The sequence below is a fragment of the Notolabrus celidotus genome, chromosome 3 (assembly GCF_009762535.1).
Source record: "Notolabrus celidotus isolate fNotCel1 chromosome 3, fNotCel1.pri, whole genome shotgun sequence".
Taxonomy (NCBI): Eukaryota; Metazoa; Chordata; class Actinopteri; order Labriformes; family Labridae; genus Notolabrus; species Notolabrus celidotus.
In genome coordinates, this window is record NC_048274.1 from 4,693,287 (window position 1) to 4,719,365 (window position 26,079).

Consider the following 26,079-nt stretch of genomic DNA (forward strand, 5'->3'; position numbering starts at 1 on the left):
TCGTCTGATTGCGTCATGACGTAGCTGGCGGGAGTTGTGACGCTGCGTTTCCTTGTTTTCAACGCAGCGCGGGAGATTCAGGAGAAGAAGAGGATCGAGTCTGTGGAGAAAACCGGGGAAGTTGTAAGTTGTTAAACTTCTCTGCTTTTGATCATTACTCGGAGAAGTTTTTGGTTCATTCTGAGTTAAAAAGATTCAGATTAAATACAGTTACAGACACAGACGGAGGAGTTTGTATTAGCGTGTTAGCTAAGGAAAGAAGTCAGTATGTTAGCTAGCCAGAAGCAGACTAGCTGACAGGACAGAGGAGAAATATCAGGGTGAAGCCAGCCTGTGTGTCTCAGCTTCATGTTGAAGTGTTTGTTTTCTCTCCCTGTCAGTCTGCTGGTTTGTTAAAATGCCTTGTGAGAGGAAGCAGCTTCGTTATGGTCACTCAGAGGGACACACCGAGGTCTGCTTCGATGACACCGGGAAGTAAGTCAAACCTGAGACCACTACAAGTCTGCAAAACAATCTATGTCTGCAAAGTGATTCATACTTCATACTTTTAAACAAAACCAAAGAATTGTTCTCTAAAAATGTAAAGCGTGTAGAGTTAAATATGTCTCAATTCTCATGTTGCTTGGAGGAAACCCACAAAAAAGTATTTTTGCACAGTGAGCATATCAATCTGACAGTTTTCATAAACATCCTCAGGTTCATCGTCACCTGTGGAAACGATGGAGATGTCCGGATCTGGGAGGGTCTGGATGATGATGATCCCAAGTTCATCACTGTTGGAGAGAAAGCTTACTCTCTGGCACTCAAGGTTTGTTGCATCCTGTTTTCTGTCACATCCAGGTTGCTTTAAAACTCTGAGACCTGCAGACTTGTGTTGTTATAAATCAAAGAAGCTGGGATAGAGATGTGATCTTCCCTCCACAGAAAGGGAAGCTGGTGACGGCGAGCTCCAACAACACGGTGCAGATCCACACGTTTCCTGACGGTGATCCTGATGGCATCCTGACCCGGTTCACTACCAACGCCACACATGTCACTTTCAACAGCAGTGGGACCAGAGTCGCAGCAGGATCCAGGTACATGATTGTAGACTCACCTAATGAACACCAATTTTTTAAAAAAAGCAGGTGAAAACTTAAAGTCTTGCTCTAACTCATAGCTCTGCTTTTACAGGGAATTAAGTCCTCTTAAAGTCCTCTGGTTGTGCGTGATGAGTCTTTGATGATGACGACACTTTACTAGATTTACTTTGTTTCTGTTTCCAGCCTGTTCTTACCCGAGCAGCATGACAGTGTAGCTTCATATTTAGGGTTTGATTTAAATTTGTTTGAAAGTGAAATTTTGTTCGCTTTCAGCTTTAGGATTTTTCTCCCTGGTACAGAAAAGGTGAACTGAAATGTCAGCGGATGAAACTAGTGGATGTTCAAATAGAAACCACAAAATTATGCCTTTTTAAATATTGATTAGTTTGTGCTAAACATGTCCAAAAAGCTGCAGTCTGTCAGAACATAGAAATATCACAGCTTTTGCAAAAATTTAGCTTTTCTTTCACTGTTGGACTTTCAAATGTGTAAAGACACACATACACCTTCAACTCGTGCAGAACAGAGCTGCTAGATTAAAGGTGACATATCATGCAAAATGGACTTTTTAATGGTTCTCTACCTGAAATATGTGTCCCTGGCATGTCTACAAACCCCCCGAGAATGAAAAAAATCCATTCTGCCCCTGTTTTGATTTCTCCACCTTTCTGTAAATGTGTGCTGAAACGAGCCGTTTCAGACTTCCGTGTTTTTGTTACGTAACAACAATATCCGGTCTGTCATGGAGTCAGAGCTCGGAGCTTGTTCAGCCCATAGACTGTATAAAATAATACTGAATCCCCTCTCCGTTTTTCATTCCCTGCACAAATGTGTGCTAACAAGGAGCTTAGGAGGGAGGCATGCTAGTTGTAGGCTGTCTTAATAAACACAAAGGTCGGTTTTACTCCCTACGTCTGCAGATTTGAAGATCTAGTGGATGATTTTTATTTATCATGGATAAGTGCTAGCGCTAGTTAGCATAGCCACATAGCTACATGTTCGTAGCTGTGTACCAAGACACACGTCGACATACTGATAAATAAAACAACAAGAAACACTAAATCTGTGACCAATCCTTCAGAAAGGTCCTGCTGCAGGCGCCTCTCCATCAGGATCAGATTCTGGATCAGATTCAGAGGGTTGAAGTAACGCGGGTCTGTGAGCAGCCATGTATATTCAGCCAACATGTAAACATTAGATCAACGTGCTGGAGAGCCGAGGCACATCCACTTCCTGAGGGGGCGTGGTCAGAGAGAAAACAGAGTGTTCTGAGGAGGACTGAAGAAGAGGACTTTTCAGGCAGACCAAAATCTGATTTCAAAGTGTTTTTTTGAGCATAAACTTTAAAGACATGTTTTGGGGACCTCTTAGACCAATATATATTGATGAAAAAAGCGTGATATGTCACCTTTAATGTCTGTGAGATGCACACTCAGTTACATTGTCTGACTGTGGAGGAAAAAATAAAAAACAATATCCTGAACTTCATGCATAACGCAGTCTGTAAAAAGTCTCCAGTCTTTATTCAAGAAAAGCTGGTGTACATAAGTTCCTGCCACAAGCATACTGCACGTCAAGTGAGTTCAGAGCTCCTGACCTTAACGAGCACAAGGACAAATTCCTTGAAGCAAATTGTTTTAAATTGAGATTTTACTTCCTGGAATATGCTTCCCATCGGAAACAGAAAACTCAAGGACAAAATTTATTTTTTAAAGTCATCAAAAGATTTGTTTTAAGCTTTGGGTAGATTAAATTATGATCTGTTGTGATCTTCCAACAGTTTTTGTTTCTTTTCATATTTTTTTGTATTTCTCTTTTTAGATTAATTTTCTCAGGGTTGTTTCATGTTCAACAATATTTCATTATATTTGTTTAAGATGTTTTGAATTGTAAGGCCTTAAATTACAGTTTTTTTATTATTGTTATGTGTGGACCCCAGGAAGACTAGCGACCACTAGAAATGAAAAATATCTTCATGTTGACTCTGAATAAACCACAGTGTAAGAACATAATGGGCTGTGAGGATGTCCAGCAGACTGTAGTGACCTGTCCAGAGATGTATCACACTCGTCTGCTGCTGGTGAAGAAGTCGTTGTGCTCTGTTGTGTCGTGTAAGCTGTGATCTCGTTACCCTCAGTTATGTGCTTCTCTTGTATAAAATGAGCTGCACCTGAATGATGTTTCCTCTGCATCGGTTTATGATCAGCCTCGTTGGGAGATAAACGTCTGTTTCCTGCCAGGATTGATTTGCAGTAAATGGGTTTATCACGGCAATAAAAGCACGGAGCATGGAGCCGTATCGATGCTGCTATTTCCACACAGTGAATAACTGCTGCGGTATTGATCGTGAAAATTCAAATACCTGAGGCTGTTTGGAAACATTCTGCATCTGCATCCTGCGGAAATCAGAAGTATTTACTCATTGATCGGACACTTTGCACTCATGATGTTTTACAGCTGAGGTGCTTTTTCCTCCACTCTGTCAATGTAGATATCTCACACACATGCCAGTTTTATTTCTCTCAAGAATATATTCAATGGTGCAGAGGCAAATTTACAAACCCCCCTCCGTTTCTTCTGCTGTTGTAGTTGAATGTTTGCAGCACCAGAGTCCCAGACAAATGATCCTATGGGGACTCTGAAGTGTATGATGTTGTATTAAATGTCCCTCCTCCATGTTTGTTCCTGACTCCCGCCTCTCTCCTCCCCTCAGTGACTTCATGGTGAAGGTGGTGGAGGTGTCAGACAGCAGCCAACAGAAAACACTCAGAGGCCATGAGGCGCCGGTCCTGAGTGTCACCTTTGACCCCAAAGATGAATTCCTGGTGGGGAAACATGATATTTCAATCAAACTGTTGAACTGTATTTACTTTAAAGCAACATAAAAACTCTGAATCTGCTCGTCCTTTCAGGCGTCTGCAAGCTGTGACGGCTCTGTGGTGGTGTGGAACATCGAGGAGCAGGTGTGTCACACTAAAACATCTCCTCAACACAAACCGGTTTATTCTATCAGGGTGTTTAGTTCACTTAAATCCATGTCTGCAGTCTGTTTGATGCAGATCTGCTCTGTTTCCTTCCAGACTCAGCTGATCAGCTGGCCTCTGCTGCAGAAGACGAATGACGTCAGTAACGCAAAGTCTCTGTGTCGACTGGCCTGGCAGCCCGGGACGGGGAAGGTGAGTCGAGCCTCATCTGTATCGTTTCACCTCCTACAGCACGTCTTCTTCTTCTTCTTCTAACAGGAAGTTGTTCATGTGTCCTCTCAGTTTCTTGCGGTTCCCGTAGAGATGAAGGTGCAGCTGTATGAGCGAGGGTCCTGGGATCATGTGAGCACGCTGTCTGATGATCTGCTGACACAGGTGAGGTCCAGCTGGATGAACACAGTCACCTTTGTGACTTTGGGCTTCTGTCTGTTGGAGTCAGGAGACGTACTTTGAAAAGCATTCAGGAGAAGTTACCGTTCTTTATATTTCATGCCCTGGAAGTTTCCTACAGTGGTAGATACAAGTATTAATTATGATGGAGAGTAAACCCAGAGATGCGCACGACTTGCTGTAAAAATATCCCTCTATGCATTCTCTTAAGGGACTTTAAATTTTATTAATCATATTTTTTCTTTCTTCTTAAATTCTTCCCCTCCTGTTTTCTCTGCAGCCCATCAACGTGGTGTCCTGGTCTCCATGTGGGACGTTCCTGGCAGCAGGCAGCGTGGGAGGTTCACTTACCGTGTGGAGCGTGAACAGCAAGCTCTGTGTTGAAAGGTGAGATGATTAATGTGTGCATGTCTTTATGAGGCTGAGACAATAATAGCTGGTGAATTACAGATAAAATGTTTAATGGGGCGAGATCTGAAATAACGCCTTTAAACATCAACTGTCCTCTGAAAGCTTCATTCTTTGTAAGAAGGTGACTGTCAAACAGTGAGCTGTGCAGTCTGCAGAGAGAGACAAACTCAAGCCAGACTCCAGTCAGCACTGATCCAAAACACAACCAAATTAAACTCATCTTGAAGCACTCCAAAGATCTGTATTTAGAACACTGGAGAAACCAAACAAAGACCCAACGTAGAATGAATTGTTATTTGACCCTAAACCGTGATTCTAAATTATCTGAATATCTGTACAGTGTCAGAGATACAAAACAGAGATGTATCCTGACTAAATACAGGCTGAGTGACCACCAGCTAGCTGTAGAGACAGGGAGACACAGGCAGACATGGCTGCCCAGAGAGGAGTGTCTATGTGCTCACTGCTCTACAGGGGACATAGAGACAGAGATGCACTTCCTCCTCCACTGCAGCAAGTTCTCTTTACTAAGAGATTCCCACTACAGGGAAATTACTACAATAGTAACAAACTTCCCAACATTAACCCCAGAAGAGAAACTGTCAGTTCTCCTGGGGGAAGGGTCAGCAGCTCCTCTGGCTGCTAAATATGTGTCTGCCTGTCACAGCCTGAGGGACGCACCATCCCATAATATCTGATTTTAGGTGAAGGTTTGATGAGCATACCGCATCAAGTGAGGACATTGAGATATGCTGTATGGGTGACACCATCGTTCATTAATGCATATAAAATATGTAATGAATATATATGTAATGAATATATATGTAATGTATGTGTATGAATTTTATGTGCTATGGCAACAACATTTCTTTGTTCATGCCAATAAAGCAAATTTAATTGAACTGAATTGACAAACTCAAGATGAAACAAAGCTTCTAATGTAGTTAAGTGTGCAAGTCTTTAGTCATCAGTTCCTCCTCCAGAAGATAAGACTGAGTCAAATTGCCTTAAACAGCGCGGTTGTTGAAGGCATCATTATCAGATGGACTACCTGCAAAACAGAAGGTGTTAACTGTCACAGAACATGCAAAGGGTGACACCAAGCAGCACTAAGTTTTTCTATTACAAACTGCACTCAGAGTTTCATATCTGGACACATTTATCCTCTTTAATGAAACAAACGAGGAGTTCGGTTCTCAGATTCTAAGAAATGTAAATTATGGATTTGAAAAGTTGCAAACTGCTGCATCACTGTAAAATGTTCAGACACAGAGAGAAGGTGTCATCGTACTCCATAAAGCAGGTTAAACAAACCGGTCACAGCATTGAGCTGTGGTTGTCTGTGTGAGCTGTGAGGAGGAGCTGAAGATGTTCAGGATCAGAGGAGTTGAACTCGTCTTCTCTCCGCTGCAGGCAGAAACACGAGAAAGGCTTCACGGTGTGCGGTTTGGCCTGGCATCCGTCAGGTACTCAGATCGTGTTCACGGACACAGAGGGCTGCCTGAGCCTGCTGGACGGACTCAACTCCTCTTCATCAAACACAGAACCCTCAAAGGTAACGCACAGATTTTCTCTTAAAACGTCCTCATGGTGTTTTCAAGTTACCGCACAGCTTCTGATCCAGATCTGAAGCGTCTGTGTTTACGCTCCTCTCTCTTCACGTCAGCAGGCAGCCGCCAAGAAGCCACCGAAGGAGTACGACGACCTGTTTGATGACGACGATGACAGACTCATGGATGAAGGGCTGAGCGACACAAACTCACCTGTAAAGAAACCCGTCACTGGGGATGATGATGACGATGATGACATCCTCATACCTTCAACGGGACGAGTGAGGAACAGAGGGGCGATCCTGGATGATGAGAACTCACTGGGTGAGTGACGGGAGAGTGAGAGAACTGGTTTAGATACAGAAGAGGGACAAAGGAGAGTTTCTTACCTTTAGACTAGTCTGCGTCTGTGATGTCACTCTTTCAGACCAGATCCATGTTTTGTTGAACTGAGAGTAAGACTTCTTAAACTTCCTGCATGTCCTGATTCAGACACAGGATCCCTGAGGCTCGGTCTGGATAAATTCGGGGATGATGATGATGCCGGCAGCGCTGTGGTGCCTGCAGCCCTCCCACCCGTGCCCCTGCGTCCTGTCTACGAGGGACCCATGCCAACGCCCCCCCAGAAGACCTTTCAACCAGGCTCCACCCCTGCACACCTCACACACCGCTTCATGGTAGAATAACCTGGCTGCTTCTATAATCCTAGCATTTTCATGTTGTTTTTGACTCACTGGACAGACTAAGTCATAAAAATAATCAATAGATAGGTTCAAAAAAACACATGTAGTCTTAAATGACCTAAAAGTTGAATTGTGCCTCAGATGTGGAACTCTGTGGGAATCATTCGAGGCTACAACGACGAGCAGGACAACGCCATCGACGTGGAGTTTCACGACTCAGCTGTCCACCACGCCATGCACCTCACAAACTCTCTGGGTCACACCATGGCTGATCTTTCCCAGGAGGCCGTGCTGCTGGCCTGCCCCAGCACAGACGAGCTCGCCAGGTAACCCTCTTTCTGTCCTCCTTTTTTTTTTTTAAACGTTCACTCTGAAATCAGAGACTTGAACCTCCCGCTCCTCTCCTCTCAGCAAGCTTCAGTGCCTCCACTTCTCGTCCTGGGACACCAACAAGGAGTGGATGGTGGACCTGCCGCAGGGTGAGGACGTGCGGGCGCTGTGCATGGGTCAGGGCTGGGCCGCCGTCGCCACCAACACGCTGATGCTCCGACTCTTCTCCATCGGAGGAGTGCAGAAGGAAGTGTTCAGCCTGCAGGGACCCGTAGTCTGTATGAGCGCGCACGGGGAGCAGCTGCTCATCGTCTACCACCGAGGTGAGACGTCTCTCTGTGCACACTTCTTTATGTTCAAACTACTTTCTTACTTTGTATTTAGATCTGCAAATCAAGCCTAAGTTTGACTTTGAGTTTAAAACATGTTGCATCCTTCTTTAAAATAGATCTAATGGTGCACATACTAATGCTCTGCTGATATTGTGTGTCTCGTTTCTCATCATCAGCTACAGGGTTTGATGGTGAACAGGCTCTCGGTGTTCAGCTGCTGCAGTTCGGTCGGAGGAGGAAGCAGCTCATCCATGGAGAACCCCTCCCTCTGTCTCGTAGATCCCACCTGTCCTGGCTTGGATTCACTGCAGAAGGTCAGTTTTGAACTCTTCATTTCTTTGACTCTGTTCATACAGACAGTTATAATTAAACATGTAGAAGTGTCAGTGTCGATAATGTGGTCTCTTTGTGGTTATATCAGGGACCCCCTGTTATGTGGACTCTGAAGGAGTCGTCCGGATGTTGAACCGCTCCCTGGGGAGCACGTGGACGCCGGTCTGTAACACCAGAGAGACGTGCAAAAGCAAATCGGATCACTACTGGGTGGTGGGAATCCACGAGAACCCTCAGCAGCTCAGGTGAACTTCATCTTCTACAACAAGCGGCTTGTGTCTGAAAGAAAAGTCTTCTCTTGGAGTTCCAAAATCTAATTTGAACAAAATCAGGGATTCAAAGGAGAGAAATAAAGTTCTGTGTTTGGAGACTTCGTGACTCTTGAGCCTGCAGTTTTGACTGCAACAGATGAGACTTGCAGCAGTTGTTACTAGAACTATCTGAGCTTCTCTTTGGCAGCTGATCACTTTAAAACAGTTTGTGTTAACCCATTAAGACCTAAAACGCCTGCTAAAAACGCCTTTAAAAACCTAAGCATAAATTGTACACAACCTCTGAAAACCTGAAGATTTTCTGGAAAAAAATCTGAGTTGTCAAATTTCACTAAAACCTTTATACCTCTGGAGCAGATAGAAACATGAAATGCAAACCATTTGATAGTTTAGAAATTGGGCTTTAATTGGAACAGCATTACTTTGCTCTTATGTGTATTAGAACAAAACAACAAAAATATTAAAAATATAAATTAAAATGATTACAAAATATTTTTTCAAGCAAGCACATTTCATTGGTCACATGTCTTCGTAATAAACTGAAATCAACATAAATCTGGGGAGGGCAAAAGTTGAAAATGTTACCTGTAGTTAACGTCATAATGTCACATGTTATAAATCTCCTGAGTCATGATGTCACTCTTTATTATGATTGTTAATCTTAAAGTGTAAAGTTTTTCTGTGAGTAACATCCCGTCTCTTCTCTGTTACAGGTGTATTCCATGTAAAGGCTCCAGGTATCCTCCAACTCTCCCCAGACCTGCTGTGGCCATCCTGCCCTTCAAGCTGCCGCTGTGTCAGACCTCCACAGAGAAAGGACAGATGGAGGTAAAGACATGAAACACACCGAGCTCTCACTTTGTTTTCTTAACGTTCCAGTCTGTGGGGCGCCGTTTGGAAAGTTGTGCCCGCCGAAAAATAACATCGACATTTCTCCACATTTAGCTCCAAAACATCTGAAAATATCACAACATGTTTTTATCACATTTAGAGCAATATTTAAAACCCTTTTCACATTTAATTTTCTCACCACAAAAATATATTTAAGATAATAATACTGTTAAAATTGCTAATCTAAATGCTAAATCTAAATGTTCAACATTAAATCTAAATGTTAAATATAAATATAAATGTTAAAAATAAATCTAAATGTTAAATCTAAATCTAAATATTGAATTAAAATCTAAATGTTGAATATGAATATAAATGTTAAATGTAAATCTAAATGTAAAAAATAAATCTAAATGTTAAATGTAAATCTAAATGTCAAATATAAATCTAAATATTGAATATAAATCTAAATGTTAAATATAAATCTAAACGTTCAATGTTAAATATAAATGTTAAATCAAAATCTAAATATTGAATTAAAATCTAAATGTTAAATATGAATATAAATGTTAAATGTAAATCTAAATGTAAAAAATAAATCTAAATGTTAAATGTAAATCTAAATGTCAAATATAAATCTAAATATTAAATATAAATCTAAATGTTAAATATAAATCTAAATGTTCAATGTTAAATCTAAATGTTAAATCTAAATCTAAATGTTAAATATAAGTATAAATCTTCAACATTAAATCAAAATGTTAAATATAAATCAAAATGTTAAATATAAATGTTAAATATAAATATTAAATATAAATATAAATATTAAATATAAATCTAAAGATTCAACATTAAATGTAAATGTTAATTATAAATCTAAATGTGAAAACCAAATCTAAATTTTCAACATTAAATCTAAATTTTCAACATTAAATCTAAATGTTAATTATAAATCTAAATGTTAAATCTAAATCTAAATTTGAAAACCAAATCTAAATGTTCAATATTAAATCTTAATTCTAAACATTACATTTAAATGTTGAACATTAAATCTAAATGTTAAATCTAAATGTTAAATACTGCTCTGCGATCCTTAATATTTAGCTGATATGTAACCTGTAGGCGTCAGTACTGACAGACTATGATTGGTATATTTGTATCACTTTATGAAGCTTTTATTTTGGTACTTCTGCTGGGCAGCAGAGTGAATTTGCATATCAGCGAAATATTTAAGATCGCAGAGTAACATTTAACATTTAGATTTAACATTTAACATTTAGAATTATATTTAACAATTATATTTATATTTAGCATTTGGATTTAACAATGATTTTAACTTAATATTTTTTCACAACAAATTCAATGTGAAGAAGATCACAAATATTCCTCTAAATGTGATTTAAAAAAAAGTGACTTTTACAGTCACTCTACATTTTTATGATGTTTTGGAGCTTAATGTGGAGAATCGTAGTTGTTATTTTCAGTGTGCACAACTTTCCAAACGGCGCCCCACACCAGTCTACAAAGAGTCTCTTTATTTAACGTCTCTTTTTGTTTGAGTTAAAGATCAGCCGCTCCAAAGGTTGTCTGAAGTAATGCCAAAATAAAACATCCTGAAGTCTCCTTTAGAGGAGCTAAACTCAATCCATCCTTCAACATTTATCAAACATATCATCACCGAGCCTCAAAGTCAAAGTTAGACCTAGAGTGATCTTCTATCAGAGTAACATGCCTGAGATGGAAAGTTAACACATAAATACTTGAGTTTAAGGTTTCCACTCAGCGTTTTGTTCCTCTGTCTCCTCCAGGAACACTTCCAGCGTTCAGTCCTCTTCCACAACCACTACAGCTTCCTCTCATCCAGCGGCTATGAGATCGACGAGGACGGGCAGAGTCAGTCCCAGAAGGAGCAACAGGAGCTGCTCATGAAGATGTTTGCTGTGAGTATCAGAACTTCACGTTCATTAGCTGTCCGAGTCCAGGACCGGTCCACTACATCAGAGTCCGTGTCTCCCTCTAGTTGTCCTGTAAGCTGGAGAGAGAGTTTCGCTGTGTGGAGCTGGCCGAGATGATGACTCAGAACGTTGTGACCCTCGCCATCCGATACGCGTCCAGGTCCAGACGCATGGTCCTCGCCCAGCGTCTGAGTGAGATCGCTCTGGAGAAAGCAAACCAGATCCAGGAAGAGGAGCAGGAGGAGGAGCAGGAGGAGGAGCCGCAGTACTCCAGACAGACGTCCAGGTAACGCCAACATTCATCCTCAGCTTCTGTGGGATCAGGTCACTGCTCTTTGAAGCTGCTCTGGTAGAAGTGACTCTGGTCTGATTCAGGAGAGTATTTTTTCGACAGGTATGGACAGAGTGAGTCCACAGGAGGACGGTACAGCAGCAGGAGTAATCAGGAGGAGGAAGAGGAGCAGGAAGAGGAGCTCAGGGTGGAGGAGGACGGTCAGGAGATGGAGACAGAAGAGTCAACAGAGAGCAGAAAGCGTCAGTTCCTCCTCTCTGTGTTTGTGTCACGTTAAAGCTCTCAGTGTGAGAAGAGTTCAGCTCACATGTGTGATGTTTCTGTGTCTTACTCTGAAGGTGTGAATCCATTTGCCAAAGAAGCCGGATCACCTGTGATGCCGTCTCTGACACCAAGTGAGTGAACAAGATGTAATATTTCTGAACATGGTGTCAGCAGCATGAACGGGTTGTATCATTCAAAGTAATCATTGCATAAACTTGAAGATTAAAAAGACAGCAGGATACTTCACCTCATTTGACCTCCACTGGACATTTCAACACTCAGAGACTAAAATTTCCTTCTAGCTTAATTGTCTTCTGTTGAATTTAGGGATGTGAACAATTAATCTACTATCCATTAATTGATTGTTAAAGGTGACATATCATGCAAAATTGACTTTTTAATGGTTCTCTACCTGAAATATGTGTCCCTGTCTACAAACCCCCCGAGAATGAAAAAAATCCATTCTGCCCCTGTTTTGATTTCTCCACCTTTCTGTAAATGTGTGTGAAACGAGCCGTTTCAGACTTCCGTGTACGTCACAACAATATCCGGTCTGTCACGGAGTCGGAGCTCGGAGCTTGTTCAGCCCATAGACTGTATAAAATAATACTGAATCCCCCTCTGTTTTTCATTACCTGCACAAATGTGTGCTAACAAGGAGCTTAGGAGGGAGGCATGCTAGTTGTAGGCTGTCTTAATAAACACAAAGGTCGGTTTTACTCCCCACGTCTGCAGATTTGAAGATCTAGTGGATGATTTTTATTTGTCATGGATAAGTGCTAGCGCTAGTTAGCATAGCCACATAGCTACATGTTCGTAGCTGTGTCCCAAGACACACGTCTACATACTGATAAATAAAACAACAAGAAACACTAAATCTGTGACCAATCCTTCAGAAAGGTCCTGCTACAGGCGCCTCTCTGTCAGGATCAGATTCTGGATCAGATTCAGAGGGTTGAAGTAACGTGATCTCTGAGCAGCCGTGTATATTCAGCCAACATGTAAACATTAGATCAACTTGCTGGACAGCCGAGGCACATCCACTTCCTGAGGGGGCGTGGTCAGAGAGAAAACAGAGTGTTCTGATGATGACTGAAGAAGAGGGCTTTTCAGGCAGACCAAAATCTCCTTTCAAAGTGTTTTTTTGAGCAAAAACTTTAAAGACATGTTTTCGGGACCTCTTAGACCAATATATATTGATGAAAAAAGCGTGATATGTCCCCTTTAAGAACTTACTGCAACACCTTATTGTTTAGATTTTCTATCACATGGAACAAACATCATGTGGTCTCATATTCTGTTCAGCTGTCACCGAGGTGTTTTAAGTTTAAAGCATGTTTTGATGTGAATCAGCTGACTGAAGGTGTTGCACACAGCGGAGACGCTCATTCATTCTTTATTCAGATCCCAATTAGCTGACACTAACGCAGCAGCTACTCTTCCTGGGGTCCACATAAAACAAACATAACATACAAAATATACATAAAATACAAAACTAAAAATGCTACAAACATTACAAAGAAAAACTGTGAATGCTATATAGAAATAAAATACAAAAAACATACTACAAATGTAAGATACAACAACTGAAAATGCTACAAACACAAGGTAGAAAAAATGAAAATGCTACAGACATCAGATAGCTGGGGACTGCAGCTGAGTGATAGGTCTCCACGTGCGCTTTTTTTCTCAATAAGAACCAGTAGACAGAAAACTGGACACTGTGAGTCTGAAATATGTTTCTGTTCAGTTCTCTTGTTGAAGTCTGAGCTTTCACTTTTATGACTGTATGCCCACGGAGATTCTGAGCCTGCTTCACACGTTGATATTCAGCGTGTTTAATGTTTTGAACACCTCAATACGATCCGTAGATATTCAATACTGTCAGTTATATACATTGTGTTGTGAAGGAAATTTGATTCAGGGGAAAAAACGCATTTGGCATTGTTTTTGATGGAAAACTTTTGTTTTTTTAATGATTAATTGTTGATTGATCATTAACATTTCCAAAGATCGATCACGGAAAATACTTGAAATTTACATCCCTAGTTGAAAGGCCAAAAAAGTCCCGGTCCAGACCCAGAGCTACTTCCACATGTTGGCATTTGGGGCAGAGGATAAACTTTACCTTCAGTTGAGACATTATTAGTATATTTTTCATATTTTTAATCATGATGATTGATGTGTTGGGTTTTTTTTGCAGTTGGGAAAGTAGGACGTGCAAATCCTTTCAAGGTAAGAACTTTGATTTGATAAAATCTACTTCGACAGAGACAGACGTGTTCAGATAAGACTGATAAATGTACGGTTTGGGTTCATTCAGGTACTCGGCTCAGGGAAACCCTCGTCTGCAGCGGGTCAGCCTCGAGCCTCTAACATCCTGGACAACATGACGGCCAGCAGGAAGTCTGCTTCACTCAGCGGATCTGCAGGGAAACCAGGCAAAGCCCCCGTCCTCAAACCGCTGGCCCCCAGAGCCAAAACTAAGGTACCGTCCTCTCCAACGTCCTCTGAATGTTACACACCATCAGGTCGCCACTTTTCTTTATCTCACACCACAACTACAAACGATGAACACTCCTGTATTTAAACTGATGAACCTGCAGGTGTCAGGTCTGATCGAGGATCTCATCCTTCTCTTCTCCTTAGACTCAGTCCACTCTGCTGCAGATGACAACCTCCAAATCAGCAAATAAGAAGACTCGGGAGAATCCAGAGCCGCCTGCAGACCAGCAGAAACCAGCAGAAGCCCCGCCTCCAGCATCACCTGCAGAGAACACTGAGAATCAAAGGTAAAGATTGAATTTAACCCTTTACACTCTGAATGTCTCTCCACTGGAAGCTACAGGGATGATTGATGCTCTTATGTTCGTTCAGGCCGAAGACGGGCTTCCAGTTCTGGTTGGAGGAGAACAGGAAGAGCATCATCGCCGACCAGCCGGACCTGGAGGAGACGGAGGTCATCAAAGAGGCGATGGGACGCTTCAGGACGCTGTCGGCAGATGAGAGACTGGTACGGCACACTTTGAGGGGCTCAGAGGGGAGAGGGGGGATGTGAGGAGAGCAAAGTATTCAAAAAAGAGGGTTTTATTCAGATTTTTCTTTTAACATGAGACAGATTTATACTTTAAATTATTATTTTCAGCCACTTTATGAGAATCTATAGAGTTAAACAGTAACAGAAACAGTCTAGGTTCACAAAGCGGGCTGCATCAGTTCATCCAGCTTGGTTCCAGTTTGCCCTGAAACACAGACTGACCAGTGAAACCATCAATTAGAGTCTGCAGGACAGCAGTGATTATCAGCTGCAGAGCCATGAGCCTCTTCATCTCTGTGCAGCCTGAAGACACACCACATGTGTCTGGCCCTGAATGTGTTTAAATCTTCTTTCTCACAGTTTAGTTTTATATTTTAAAGAGACAAAGAAACACCAGCGGTGTTTACGTGTGTGCAGTTACCTTCAGCCTGATTCAAATCATCCTGATCAGAGATCTCAGCGTCACTGTTCACAGGAGCGCTGAATGAAGTGATCCAAATAAAACATGTATTTTAGACCAATTAAAGGCGGTGAAGGGAAGCCTGAGAGATTGGAGCGCATTACCTAAGTCTGAAACAGAAGCAGGAACAACACTGAGTGTGATGATGTCAGTTTAACCTTTGCTGAATAATCAAATCAACAAACACACCGTCCAGTATCCTCCAGAGCAGCGAGTCGATGAAGAGGCAGAGAGCTCTGATATTTCAGCTTCACGTGTTTAGAAACTGTGAAGACCGTCTTTGTTTACCTGCACTAACGAGCACGAGCCTTAAGAGCCAGGAATTTAAAACCTCTTAATGAACCTGGTTCAGGTTTTGTTGTTTGCTGTCCGGTGATGCTGGCACTACACGGGAGGTCATTCACAAAATTTGCCCGTGGCAACAATAGCAGAGGTTGTTCCTGAATCGAGGCTCTGGACAGATTATCCTCCCAATTTATCCTGCAGTGTGAGCTGTTTATAGACCTTATTTAGATATTAGAAACTGGATTAGAGAGCACTCTGTTTAAAATCTTAAAGATGCATCATGTTATTATATTTTTTAGCCTTTTTGCCTTTATTTGATAGGACAGCTGAAGAGAGACAGGAAATGTGGGGAGTAGAGAGCGGGGGAAGACATGCAGGAAAATGGTCGACCAGGAATCAAACCGGCGACCCCTGCGATGAGGACTGTAGCCTCTGTATGTGGGGCGCTTAGACCGCTAGGCCACCAGTGCCCCCCATATTTGACTTTTAAAGCATTAAACTTGATGGATACTAATGGCTTGAGATCCTGTTGTGATGATGCAACAATGAAGAAACAGCCAGCGTGAGGAACAGAAGGCGTATTTCACAGCACGTCCTGAACTTTTAAACTTGATTTGAAGCTGACTTCTGATTCTGCTTCAAGCTGAGAGGTGAGACCTTGTAGTTTCTCTTCTCTGTTACTCTGATTGTCCGTTCGAAGTATAGCATAAGCACAAGTACGAGCAGCTGCAGTCGACAGCTTGATGCACTTTTTTTTTTTTTTTTCAGAAGTCAAGTTATCAATCAGACTTTATTTATAAAGCGCTTTTCATACAATGACAATGTAACACAAAGTGCTGTACATAAAAACAACTTCAAATAGAATGAATTTAAAAAAATATAATATATAAAAATAAAAAGACCCCCCCATCCTAATCCCAACCCCAGCCCGACCCAAACCAACCCCACAATACTACGGTCAAGAACACTATATGCAACAATAATAATAATAATAATAACAATACAAATAAATTAAAAGAATAAATTAAAGATAAATTAGAAGTTCCTTTTTAAAAAAAATACTTTTTAATTAGTAGTTTTCACACAAAAAAACAACAACAAGAAAACAAAACAAGACAAAACAAAAGCATGGCAGCATGTCAGCATTGGATGAGTTTTCTTACATACATATAAGACTATCTTCTGTAATTAAACAGCTCCTTTTTAACCCATTCTTGAGTATAGGATTTGATACCCAATGCAGAAACACACTTTAAATAAAAATGTACAAAGAAAAAAATCTACGTCGACAAGAATAAACAGAGGGAAAAACAAGTAAAAAAAGTAAAGTAAATACATAAAGGAAATTTAATCAGATTTTATTTGGGCCTGGATATGTATTTATTATATATACCCCCCCTTCAGTGTTTTCCACTGTTAATGTTCTTCACCATCTGTTTCTAGCTCAAATCCAATGCTCAAGTACACACATATTTACATTTGTCATTCATCTCTCTTCATGTTATATCAATGTTAGTTATTTTTTTCCACCGTGACTCAAAAATATCACTTAAATTCCTTATCCTGTGTGTTATCCTTTCCATGTTGTGAATTTCATTAATAGTTGCTATTTAAAAAAGAAGTTTCTGATCGAATGAGGAAACGCTCTCATGATATCTTAATGAGGAAACACTGGAGGTAAAATAAGATGTTAAAACTCAACACAGAAAGTGAAACTCACCAAAATAAAATACATTTCTAAGATAATAAAACAATAAAAATATTAAACCATTAAAAGAAAATAATATGCTATACTTAAAATAAATAAATAAAATGAAAAGTGACTAAAATTTGAAATAGATAATAAATAAATAAATAAAGTAAGGTGAAATAAAACTGTTATAAGACTAAAACTCAGTTAAAAGCGAGACTAGTGGGGTGCTGGTGACCTAGCGGTCTAAGCGCCCCACATACAGAGGCTATAGTCCTCATCCCAGGGGTCGCCGGTTCGATTCCCGGCCGGTCGACCATTTTCCTGTCTTCCCCCTCTCTCTAATCCCCACATTTCCTGTCTCTCTTCAGCTGTCCTTTATAAGAAAGGCAAAAAGGCCAAAAATATAACTTTAAAAAAAAAAGTAAGACTAGTTAGAATTGATCTGCCAGTTTTACGCTTTAGTTATAGTTTGGTGGTAAATGAAGTTCTTACTCAGCTTTACCTTCACACTGTCCACACCCTGAAATCACTCCAAACAGTAACCAGTTGGCGACCTGACATGCTGCCTTGGTAAATCATAAATATGACATCTCAAACTAACTTAAACAACGCCTCAGATCAACTCCTGCAGATTATTTGACTAAACTTTCTGCAGGAGTTAATTTAAGATAATGTGATAACCTGCTGACCATGCTGCACTGACTGTTTGCTGCAGGTCTGCTGGATGAAAACTTTCCTGTAGCACAAGTCCTCCGACACAGGAACAATGCTCTGATTTGAAATACACACGTGAAACCACTTTTGTATATGAAAGCATTAAATGTATGTTTCTAATGCACCTGAAAGCAGAACGAGCTGCGATACCGGCTCTCTCTCTCTCTCCCTCTATCCTCAGCTGTGTTCAGTCAATGGCTTCATAATGAGGGCTGCTGTGTCAGTAATAACAGACCTCATCCTTTGATCCACCTGACGCCTAATAGACATCAATCCATGTGCCTGTATAGTAACCAGGTCCTGACCCTGCATTCATCAAGACTCTCAGCAGGCAGCACAACGACCCTCTGCTGAAACAAAAGAGGAAGTGGATGTGAGAGAGGAGGGGGTGGGGTGGGGTGGGGGACGGGGGGGACGCCTGTTGCCTGGGAACCCTGTGGAGTGTGTTCTATCAGCGAGGGCACAAAGCATTGATCTTATGATAATACTGAGCGACAGAGGGCTGGTCACTCTGCAGGAGGAGGAGTGACGGGGTTCAGTTCTATGGAGAGATTTTAAAGGACGATGTCGGCATGAATGAATGTCGATCACTTCCTGTTAACGACACTTCTTAGACTTAGATGTTGAAGTCCTCACAAGGTAAACTACAAAGAGCTCTAATTTGAGGATATTTCATCTCTTTTCCAGATTTTGTGAAAAAAAAAAAAGCCGACTGTGTAGACACAGGGAAGGATTTTTGAGTTGAATTGCTTCAGTTTTTTATTTTAATTCCAATATTATCACCTTCTAGCTTCTCTGCTGGTATTTTTTGTACAAGTGATGATAAAAGTGACTAAAGTCCTACTCGTTCAAATGGAAATATAAATTCCTTTAGTATAGAAGAATAGAATATATCTTTATTGTCATTGTACAACAAAATTGAGGTGCAACCCCTTTCAGTGCAAAAGATGGATAAAAAACAATAGTAAAAGAAAAAAACATAAAAACAGTGGACAAAAAATAAATAAAAACACAAAACACATCCAGCATTCAACAGTAGAGGTGTGAAAAAATATTGATACAGCAGTATATCGCGATACTTTGACCTCCGATTTAATATCAATATTTCAACTCTTAAAGGTGACATATCACGCTTTTTTCATCAATATATATTGGTCTAAGAGGTCCCCAAAACATGTCTTTAAAGTTTATGCTCAAAAAAACACTTTGAAATCAGATTTTGGTCTGCCTGAAAAACCCTCTTCTTCAGTCCTCCTCAGAACACTCTGTTTTCTCTCTGACCACGCCCCCTCAGGAAGTGGATTTGCCTCGGCTGTCCAGCACGTTGATCTAATGTTTACATGTTGGCTGAATATACACGGCTGCTCAGAGATCATGTTTCTTCAACCCTCTGAATCTGATCCAGAATCTGATCCTGACGGAGAGGCAGCAGGACCTTTCTGAAGGATTGGTCACAGATTTAGTGTTTCTTGTTGTTTTATTTATCAGTATGTAGACGTGTGTCTTGGTACACAGCTATGAACATGTAGCTATGTGGCTATGCTAACTAGCGCTAGCACTTATCCATGACAAATAAAAATCATCCACTAGATCTTCAAATCTGCAGACGTGGGGAGTAAAACCGACCTCTACCAGAAAGGCAGCGGGACCTTTTCTGAAGGATTGGTCACAGATTTAGTGTTTCTTGTTGTTTTATTTGTCAGTATGTAGACGTGTGTCTTGGTACACAGCTACAGCTACGATATGTAGCTATGCTAACTAGCGCTAGCACTTATCCATAATAAATAAAAATCATCCACTAGATCTTCAAATCTGCAGACGTGGGGAGTAAAACCGACCTTTGTGTTTATTAAGCCTACAACTAGCATGCCTCCCTCCTAAGCTCCTTGTTAGCACACATTTGTGCAGGTAATGAAAAACGGAGGGGGGATTCAGTATTATTTTATACAGTCTATGGGCTGAACAAGCTCCGAGCTCTGACTCTGGAGAAATCAGAACAGGGGCAGAAGGGATTTTTTTCATTCTCGGGGGGTTTGTAGACATGCCAGGGAAACATATTGCAGGTAGAGAACCATTAAAAAGTCCATTTTGCATGATATGTCACCTTTAATATTGATTTTTTGTAAAAATAAAAATTCATATTTTAGCAGAGTTGGAACTAAAATACGACTTCAGTCTTTCAAAAACAATAAAGTGGAAAAGTTGTTTTCAATCAAAAAGTTTTGACTTAATTTGTCCTTTCAATTTTGAGTAATGTTTGATTTACATAAACAACATCCCTATTTTTTTCTTAGTTTACTATGCAGAATATCACAATATATCACAATACTGTGATATCGTGATATATCGTGATGCGTATCGTATCGTGAGGTTCTTGCCAATACTCACCCCTATTCAACAGGCAGGCATTCATTGAACGGGAAGATTGCACAGTCCCATTTTATATTGTATTACTTAGCATTTAGTGCAGTTATTGCTCTGGGATAAAAACAGTTGTTCAGCCTGTTTGTCTTTAATGTCCTGTATCTCCTATCCGAGGGCAGAAGTTCAAACAGGTTATGAAGAGGGTGTGTGTGATCCTTAATTCAGGATGTAAGGATACACTCAACCCACGATTCCATTTGAATCCTGATTTTTGGTTCACGATACGATTCTTTGCAACTTTAATAATTCAAATCGGCAGCACAGTTCAGCTGGTGTGTGTGTGTGTGTGTGTGTGTGTGTGTGTGTGTGTGTGTGTGTGTGTGTGTGTGTGTGTGTGTGTGTGTGTGTGTGTGTGTGTGTGTGTGTGTGTGTGTGTGTGTGTGTGTGTGTGTGTGTGTGTGTGTGTGTGTGTGTGTGTGAGTGTTGCTCTTAATTAGGTTATTCTCTCCAAATGCAATCAAATCCCAGTTGAATGGTGAGACGTCACAGCTCGTTCGGTCTGCCAGCTCTGCACTGGTGGTGCCTCTGTGTTTGAATTCTAACGGGTTATTGGCAGCGCTCATACGACCACTGGAGGTGAAGAGTGTGTGTGTTTGTATGTGTGTGTCCTGTGATGCTGCCAGTCCACTCCATCACCAGGCCGTGATGATTCATCCCGGCTCCATTACGTCCAGGAAAGCGCTTCCTTTTGTCTCGACTGGAGAGAAAAAAAACAAAACAAAAGCATGAAGAGGAAAAGAGGCCAAAGAGATGCAGCCTGTCAATAGTGATTATACATGACAGGATGCAATTTCAAAGTGCACGCCTGAGCGTTTCGTGTGTGTTTAGTCATCATCATCATGTAGGTGTCTGCAGCATGGATGGAAACAGAAGCACAATAGCATTTTGTTTTTGTCCTCCTTCAGTAATTAACGTGTGCTTTTCATGTCCTTTTATTTTCTCTCCTTCAGACATGGACGGAAAGAGCAAAAGGCCAAAGTGGAGATGCAGCCGATCTGAAGAAGAGGAAAAGGGCTGAGGGAGGAGATGGAGGAGGAGGAGGAGGAGGAGGAGGGGGAAATGAAAATGGACAAGCAGAAGCAGAAGCAGATGAAAACAGTGCCAAGAAGAAAAAACCTTTGGATGCTACCTCCAAGCTTTCAGCGTTTGCTTTTAACAAAAACTAAACACTCGACTTGTTTGTGGTTTGATTGCTGAGATGTGGAAACTGATGATCCTATTGAATAAAATCATTATGGGTCATTGAGGCACTTAAACAGATCATTAAAGGGCCTTGGGGTCATCAGTAATGCTGTATTCTTACATTTCTATCTTCTCTTTAAACCTTTGTATGTATTTTAACAATTCAATAAATGTACATTTTTGTTAACAGCTTTGTCTATGATTTCATTCTCCTGCTAATTCACCCAGGAGTCATCTCTCTTAAGATAAGAGTGTTTTCACGTTTTCTCTTCAGAAAATCAAACAAAGGACCAAAACCCACAACCTGTTTTTCTGCCTCTCCGTTTATCCTGCTTTTTTCCAAGAGCTCAGATGTTAAAAAAAAACCTTCAGACTTTTAGTTTTGTTTTTAAAGAAGGTCCATAATAACTCCCTGAGCTGTATTTGTTCCTGTTGCTTTTTATAAACATTTCTCAATCAGGCGGAAATACGGAGCTATTTCAAGAGGCGGATAATCTACATTAAGACTCCTTGAGAGTATTTGGTGGAGTTTGTGTGAGACTCAAAACATGTTCAAATATGAATTGTTTTAAGCTCTTTAAAACATGTATGCACATATTATGATGACTGATCTAACTAAAAGTTGAAGTTGCTAATAAATATGACTCAAAGCTTGCTCTAAATTCAACACCAGGGGCATTCAAGTTATTAAAAAATGCCTTTTTGTGAGTTTCATCCATTCATTGACCCGTCATGCCCTGTGGATGGTGGTTATGTCAGCCTTCAGGGACCCTCTCACCTGATTAGGAATGTTTCATCACAGGATTATCAGGTTATCAGAATAACTCTGTATTGATTTGAAGGATCCTCTCTCTCCTGTGGGGACATGAAGCAGACCTAAGCATGTCCCAACAGTGTTTGGAGACCACCAGCTCCTCTAACATTCAACTTCTCTTTAATCTCACACACTGTAGTATGTTTTATGTGGTCTAATGTCATGTCACCCTTAGATTGCTGAAGTGTGACGGTCAATACCTCAATATAATCCTGAAGAAATGGATAAAGTTAACCCTCCTGTTATGTTGGTTTCTCTGAGAACAGCAATAATGTTCCTGGGTCAATTTGACCCGGGGCATATTTAATTATCCAAAAGTGTCAGAACCCCAAAAAATCCCAATACACATTTTCTTAAATCTCATTATTAACTCCATTACTGACCATTTAAATCAAGATTTAGTCCATTGGTGTTCTTTAATTCTCACAGATCATTGTTCAATGAGGATCACTCACTCCTTTTTCATTTAAATTAATGTTAAAACTTTTTTAATGTACATTGGAAAGACCTAAATATAAATACAATAGTTTTACATGATGTATATATATTTATTTTTTATTTTAAATTTTGATTTTATTTATTTTTATGAAGTGATGTTGAGAAATGAACATGACACCTCTTCTGTCACATGCTGCCCAGATTTTTATGCTGCATTTATCTGGTTTGGAAGTCACATATTACCTACAATAGAGCTTTAAAAGTGTCAATTTCACCCGCAACATAAGAGGAGGGTTAATAGAGGTAAAAACGTACTTTCTGTAACAGTGTCACTAACAACATGAAGACATTTTTATAGATTATTTTCTTTTCTGTTGATCATTTATTTCCAAAATCTCCCTGTGTCCTTTTAAATGAAGTTTGCTGTGTCGCCTCCATCATTTATTTACCTCCCTTCAATCTTTTTCATCTTTTGTTTAAACTTTTTACATCTTAACATGCTTTGTGGATAATGGTTTGATTCATTTATTAGATTTTTTTAATGAGACTGTTTATTATCAATATCATCTGATCAGTCAGCAGTTTGTTTGAATGATTTTTACACATCTTAATGATTTTAAAATGTCATCTTTGATGTGTTTTTCAGACCTTTAAACTTCTTGTAGAGTTCGCCTTGTTGCTGAAATATACTATTAACAAACGTACCTTTACTTTCCAGTTAAAATGCCTGTTCTTTAGTTACATTCTTGCTGCTCTGCCCCCCCCCTCACAGACATTTTCCTCACAAGCAGAGCCATCAGCATCGCTGGTGACACCTTCCCACCCCTACCACTCCCTCTTCAGTCTCATGCCTTCAGGGAAAAGGTACCAGAGCCTCCAGGCCCCAGCTCCACCAGACTGTTGAACAGCTTTTTCCACCAGGCTGTCAGGATGCTGAACTCCACTCACTACCTCCCCCCTCTCTGCCCCCTGGACTGTAACATACCCACTACATACAAGGACTCTACCTCTGCTGCTTTTGCACATTAAACCATTTACCTATCTCCAGTACTGTCTGCACCTTAATATCATTTGCATTATTATCTATTTGCATTGTCCATTTTTAAACTGTCACGGCACTGCACTACCTGCACTGTGTACATAGGCTGTTTTTAACTCTATTTTATATTTTTATTGTATTATATGTTTAAATTTTTGCTATTTAAGAGCTGGAATAGAGAAACAGCATCTGGTTTTTCCTGTATGTCTTCATATATATATATAGCGAAAATCGACAATAAAAAGCTTTGAATCTTGAATCTTTGAATCAGAAGGTGAATTTGAAGGTGGGACCAGCAGCAAGCTAGCTAAGTTTGGCATCAATACTGAAAACAAGAGTAAATTGCAATAATAATAATAATAATAATACCTTTATTTATATAGCACCTTTTAAAAACCATGGTTAACAAAGTGCGTCACAAACGGCAGGGCACATAAAAACAGACTACTTCCCTGTAACCTGTAACACACATAAAAAAAAAAAAATTACAAAATATTACAGATCCAAACACAGACACAGAAAGTCATAATAAAATACATTTTTGCTCAAAGTTAGAGGAAAAAATCTGTCACATCCGAGCGTTAATATAAAGCAACTACATCAGCCGTTAGCTCGGACAGGTTAGCATAGAAACAGGAGGAACCAGCTGGCCTGGTTAACAGAACAAAGCAGTTCTCAGGGAACCATCAGAAACCCAGACAGCTACTCTTCCCCCAAAACAACAACTTGTCAGAATTCACACACAGAGTAATAAATCTGAATCAAAGAGCTGAAGAGATGAAGTGAGTCAGGTTCGGTTTTATTTCACCTTATTGCTTTTACCCCTCTTTTAATGCTTTATTCCTTTTTACTGCTTGTAGTCCCTTTTTATTCTCTTTCTTTCTATCCTTTTATATGTTTAATTGTCTTGTTTTCTTGGTCCCTTGGTCTCAGTTCTTATCGTTGGGTTCTTGTGTTGCCTGTGTTTGTTTTCTCAATGTCAAATTTTCATTTTGTTTAAACCGTCTGCTGTAGAGTGCTCTTATCATTTTATTATATATATTTTACTGCATAATTTGACTTTTAGCTTCAATTTAACACCATGTCCCCACTATTGAGTGTTTTCTTAACCTTTAGTGATACAAAATAATAATGTTATTGTTCCTTTTAATGTATTTCTTCACTCTGAATCACTTTGCTACAGAAGCCCTAAAAGGACATGATTAGTTACATTTTAATATCTCTGATTTTTTGAGGTAATGAGTTAATTTCACTTGTTTTCTGATTTGCCGTTGTGTTTTCTGATTTGCAGTAGAGCTGTAGTCGGGCCTTAAAAGTTAGACCCGACCCAAGCCCGACCGAATTCTGCCCGTACCCGTCCAAACCCGAATGACCTAGATTTTTTTAAAGCCCGAATCCGTTTACAGCCCGAATGCTCCGACATTATTCATTACTGATCTGGCTCATTTTGCGAGTTTTGGGTAGGTCTGTTGATCTTACACCAGCCAAAAACGTCAGTTTCATCTTCCATGACAGTTGTTTTAATATAGCGAGATACCTCGTCGTCTTCCCAGTCAGCTCGCTGTACATTTCCCACTCCTCAAAAGTCGCTCTTTTTGCCGGAGGATGAGCGCGCTCGTGTCTGGAGAGCTCTGGGTCTCGAGTCTCCACATCTCGTCGTGCACCTGCAGCACCGTGCAAAGCTTGCAGAAGAGTGCGGGCATGAGCGTGTACGGCCTCCCTGTCTGAGTGTGACAACATTCTCAGCTGGTTACATTTTGGCCAGAGGAATGGTGCGATCTTAAAGAGGCCCTGTATTATCACTTTACACACGAGCCAGTGCTCGTGCCGATGACACACGACTGCTTGCTGAGGGGAGTCCAGATTCACCTGACGGCTCATTTACAGCGCAAGCCCGAACCCGACCCGAGCCCAATGGTCGGGTCGGGTTCGGGTTCGGACAAATATCTTCAGCTCTAATTTGCAGTAGTGTTTTCTAGTTGTGATTTGCACTTCAGGGCCTCTGTACTCCAGCCTAGAATATGTTCCCACATTAACTATTACAGAAAGTCCCAATAAGATTAAAAAAAGTTCTTTAACAGGAAAGATCCAGCCATGGGAGCAGCCATACAAATGAACAGACACATTTAATCCCAACATGTGAATCAATAAGGTTTGAGTACCTGGAGTTAATATATGAGCTGGCTCATCATCAAGAAGGGAGTGGCCCCGCCCCCCTGGAGTCTGTCAGCCAATAGGAGCCCTGCTCGGATTATCCTGCTATTATAAAGCCTGAGGATGCAGC

At 40.5% G+C, this 26,079-nt stretch overlaps 1 protein-coding gene across 2 annotated transcripts; it reads left to right on the plus strand.

The window, feature by feature from the left end:
* Positions 1-8: 8 nt before the first annotated feature.
* wdhd1 (WD repeat and HMG-box DNA binding protein 1) lies at positions 9-21,693 on the plus strand. 2 transcript variants are annotated; one of them, XM_034680442.1, is made up of 26 exons: positions 9-123; positions 381-474; positions 697-808; positions 925-1,076; positions 3,796-3,907; positions 3,995-4,045; positions 4,163-4,258; positions 4,349-4,441; positions 4,737-4,843; positions 6,281-6,422; positions 6,534-6,741; positions 6,910-7,094; positions 7,242-7,426; positions 7,512-7,753; positions 7,939-8,076; positions 8,184-8,340; positions 9,081-9,195; positions 11,007-11,138; positions 11,219-11,439; positions 11,548-11,687; positions 11,784-11,840; positions 13,913-13,944; positions 14,033-14,197; positions 14,359-14,501; positions 14,587-14,722; positions 21,273-21,693. In XM_034680442.1, exons 2-26 carry the CDS (start codon positions 398-400, stop codon positions 21,486-21,488), a joined length of 3,414 nt encoding a protein of 1,137 aa, XP_034536333.1. In that variant the 5' UTR covers positions 9-123; positions 381-397; the 3' UTR covers positions 21,489-21,693. The 2 variants fall into 2 exon arrangements, with proteins under 2 accessions (XP_034536333.1, XP_034536334.1); XM_034680443.1 differs by having other exon boundaries at positions 6,537-6,741.
* Positions 21,694-26,079: the final 4,386 nt, after the last annotated feature.